This window comes from Ursus maritimus, unplaced genomic scaffold (assembly GCF_017311325.1).
Source record: "Ursus maritimus isolate PB19 unplaced genomic scaffold, ASM1731132v1 scaffold_8, whole genome shotgun sequence".
Classification (NCBI taxonomy): Eukaryota; Metazoa; Chordata; class Mammalia; order Carnivora; family Ursidae; genus Ursus; species Ursus maritimus.
This window is the reverse complement of record NW_024426996.1, coordinates 82,067,051-82,069,833: the sequence shown is the minus strand read 5'-3', so window position 1 is coordinate 82,069,833 and position 2,783 is coordinate 82,067,051. Positions and strand designations below refer to the sequence as shown.

Below are 2,783 nucleotides of genomic sequence, written 5' to 3'. Positions count from 1 at the left end.
CCCTCTGCAGAGGGGGGACCCAGCGGGACGAGGACACGGGCCAGCACTGGCGTATCTGTTCTGGGCACGTGCAGTGACTGTGGGGCCTGTCCAGTGCTCACGGTGAGGGCCGACCCGTACACCCTAAGCCATGCTGCCCGGAGGCCCACAGAGGCCCGAATTCGCTGCTCGCCAGCCAAGGTTCCTGCACTCATCTCCGTGGTCGGGGCCGAGACGAGCCCGATGATGGCACTGCTGCGCAGAGAAGGTCACACGGCGCCAAGACAAGCGTCATCAGAAAATAGTTTAATTATGTACAGGCGGTCGCCAGGCTGATCACACACAGAGGGAGTGTTCACGCACGGGGTTCAGGGCAGGACAGCTGAGCAGCGCACTCTACCACGAGCAGAGGCGCTCTCGAGGCCACGGCCACTGGACAGAATGAAATGAATCACAAACCGTGACAGTTATGGGGGGAGCGTAATCAACACGTTTCCTTTGGGACTAAAAAAAGAAAAGGAAAATCAGAGGCTTTGGAATGCTTTTTCTTCTCATGCCGGGGAGCGGCGTCTGTTCCAGGCCCACTGAGCATGGTGGGCACAGCGATCCGGGTGTGGCCACGGTAGCCCACGCCACGACGGCCACAGACGGGACCCTGGAGGTCGAGCTCAGCAGCTTCCGGCTCTGTGAGCCACACGCACAGCCTCGACCACAATGGGCTCAGAAGAGGGGCCGGGAGCCCTGGCTCTCGAACTCGGCCCACGCGTCATTCAGCTCCATGAAGATCATCTTGGCGTACTGCTCGTAGGGCTGCCCTGCGGCCTGGGGGCGGGACCAGGGGGGAGGAGGCCTTAGACCTGCTCCCGGCACCCCATCCTCCCCCCACCCCCAATCCTGCCCCCGCACCCCTGCCCAGTGCTCACCTTGTCTGGGTGGACCACCAGCACAGCACGGCGGTAATGTTTCTTCACCTGCCCCGGGGTCACCAGGTCGGCCATGCCCACGGGCGTCCAGCGGCTCTCGCCATCCCACAACACGGTGTGCAGGGTGGACAGCAGTGCGCGGATGTTCCTCTCCTTGCCCTCGGTCCACTCCAGGAGCTGCGGAGAGTGGACCGCAGACAGAGATCAGGGCCTCTTTCCCCCCACTTGCCAAGCCGCTGACCATCCTTCCGATGGCCCCACACTACCCACCACACAGAGCAAGGCTCTGACCGTGCGATGCTCGGCCCAGACACAGACCCGACACCCAAGTTTCTGTCAGTTGACACCACTCCCTGGGCTTGGCGACACACTGCAGAGGACGAGACGGCCCGCAGAGCTGCGCGGTGAACCCGTCCTGCAGAGAGGGCCCCCGACCGCTCGGCAGTGCTGTGTCTCAGGCCAGCCTGGACAGCAGATGGCCCTCGTCACCCCGTGCCCTGTCTGGGGTTACATGTGGTCAGGTCTCCAGAGCAGCGAAGCACTTAGTCAGCCTGTACCACGTCCAACAGCACACCCAGGTCTAAACAGAAGCTGCCATCTCTGCGAGCGCACTGGACTAAGACAGACCCTCTTGGATCCGGGAGTCGGGAGTCTCACGAGGCGGCTGCGGGCTGGCTCCGGGTGAAGCCGCCCCACCCGCAGACCCGGGGCACCCAGCCCGCCCTCACCTTCAGCTTGAGTGGGTCCGCGTCCCTTGCCTGCTCCTGCCTCCGCATCTCAGCCATGGTCCTGGGCCCCTTCCTGTCGGCCTTGGAGGAGAAGCCCTGGTCGGACAGCAGGTCCTCAAAGTCGCTCTCGGACACTCTTGGCTTCTGACCTACGGGAGAACGGAGGCTTGGCCAACAGACAACGCGCTGGGGCCCTGCCCACCAGTGCACAGCGCGCGAGACCCACCCCGGGGGCATGAGGTGCTGCCATGACGCCTCAGAAGAAAAGCAGCCAGGTCGCTTCCAGTCAGAGACGGGCGGCCTGCCCATCTCCACTTGGCATGCATCACAGCCCTCAGCCCGCAGAACTGTTTCCAGCTCAACGACCCTTTGGGCTGATATGCGTCACCTTCTGGGGTCAACGTGGATGTGCCGTCCCGACAAACACAGCTGCGGGCTCCCGGACAGTGTGGGCCTGGCCACCATGTCCTGGCCGCAGCATTCCCCTCCACCCCCACGGGGGCCCGCACTGAGCGAACAGACTTGGGCCTCACTGAACACTCTTTCCGAGGTCGGGCCATGAGCTGGACAAACAGGGCAGGACGCTGCTGTAACTACTTCACAGGAAACTCGAAAAAGCCACACAGAGGAGACCGAGGCAGGACCTACCGAAGCTGGGGGCGCGGACCCCCCTCTCCTCTCGGCTGCCGATCACACTCACATTGGCGGCATAGTTAGGCCTTGGCTGTGCACAGGCTTTGGGGGGTGGCTTGGCCTGGGGGGCCCGGGGCCGACTTGTCTGCTGCCAGGAGCTGCCGCCCGTGGGAGGGGGGGCTGCTTTGGGGCCGAAACCCCCAGGAGCAAATCCAGCCGACGAGCCTGGGGAGACAGTGCACAGTGGGTTGAGTGTCCAAACACGTGATGGCTGCTGTCTCGAGGCCTTCACGTCCACAGGGGCTGAGGGACAGTGTGTACGCACGTGGGGACAAGCACAGGCACCGCCTCCCCACTCACCCTCAGGATGCACAGCTGCTTCTTTAACTGCTGATTTTGAAACAGATGCACAGCCACCTGCAGGCCCCCGGGTCCCAGCTCACACAGCTGGGCTGTGCCAGCCGGCACACGCACACCAGCGTGAGCGTGTGCACGGACGACCACGTGCACAGATGCGGGC

General features: G+C 63.7%; 1 protein-coding gene across 1 annotated transcript in view; it reads right to left on the bottom strand.

Moving 5' to 3' along the window:
* Positions 1 to 270: 270 nt before the first annotated feature.
* The window catches only part of LOC103676866 (cyclin-G-associated kinase), a 35,711-nt gene continuing 33,198 nt past the window's right edge, over positions 271 to 2,783 (bottom strand). Inside the window, exons 21-22 of the mRNA XM_040625384.1 lie at positions 903 to 1,079; positions 271 to 801 (exon numbers count right to left, since the gene is read on the bottom strand). Of these exons, the coding sequence (XP_040481318.1) occupies positions 700 to 801; positions 903 to 1,079 (279 nt within the window). The 3' untranslated portion in view covers positions 271 to 699. The remainder of the gene's footprint in view (positions 802 to 902; positions 1,080 to 2,783) is intronic.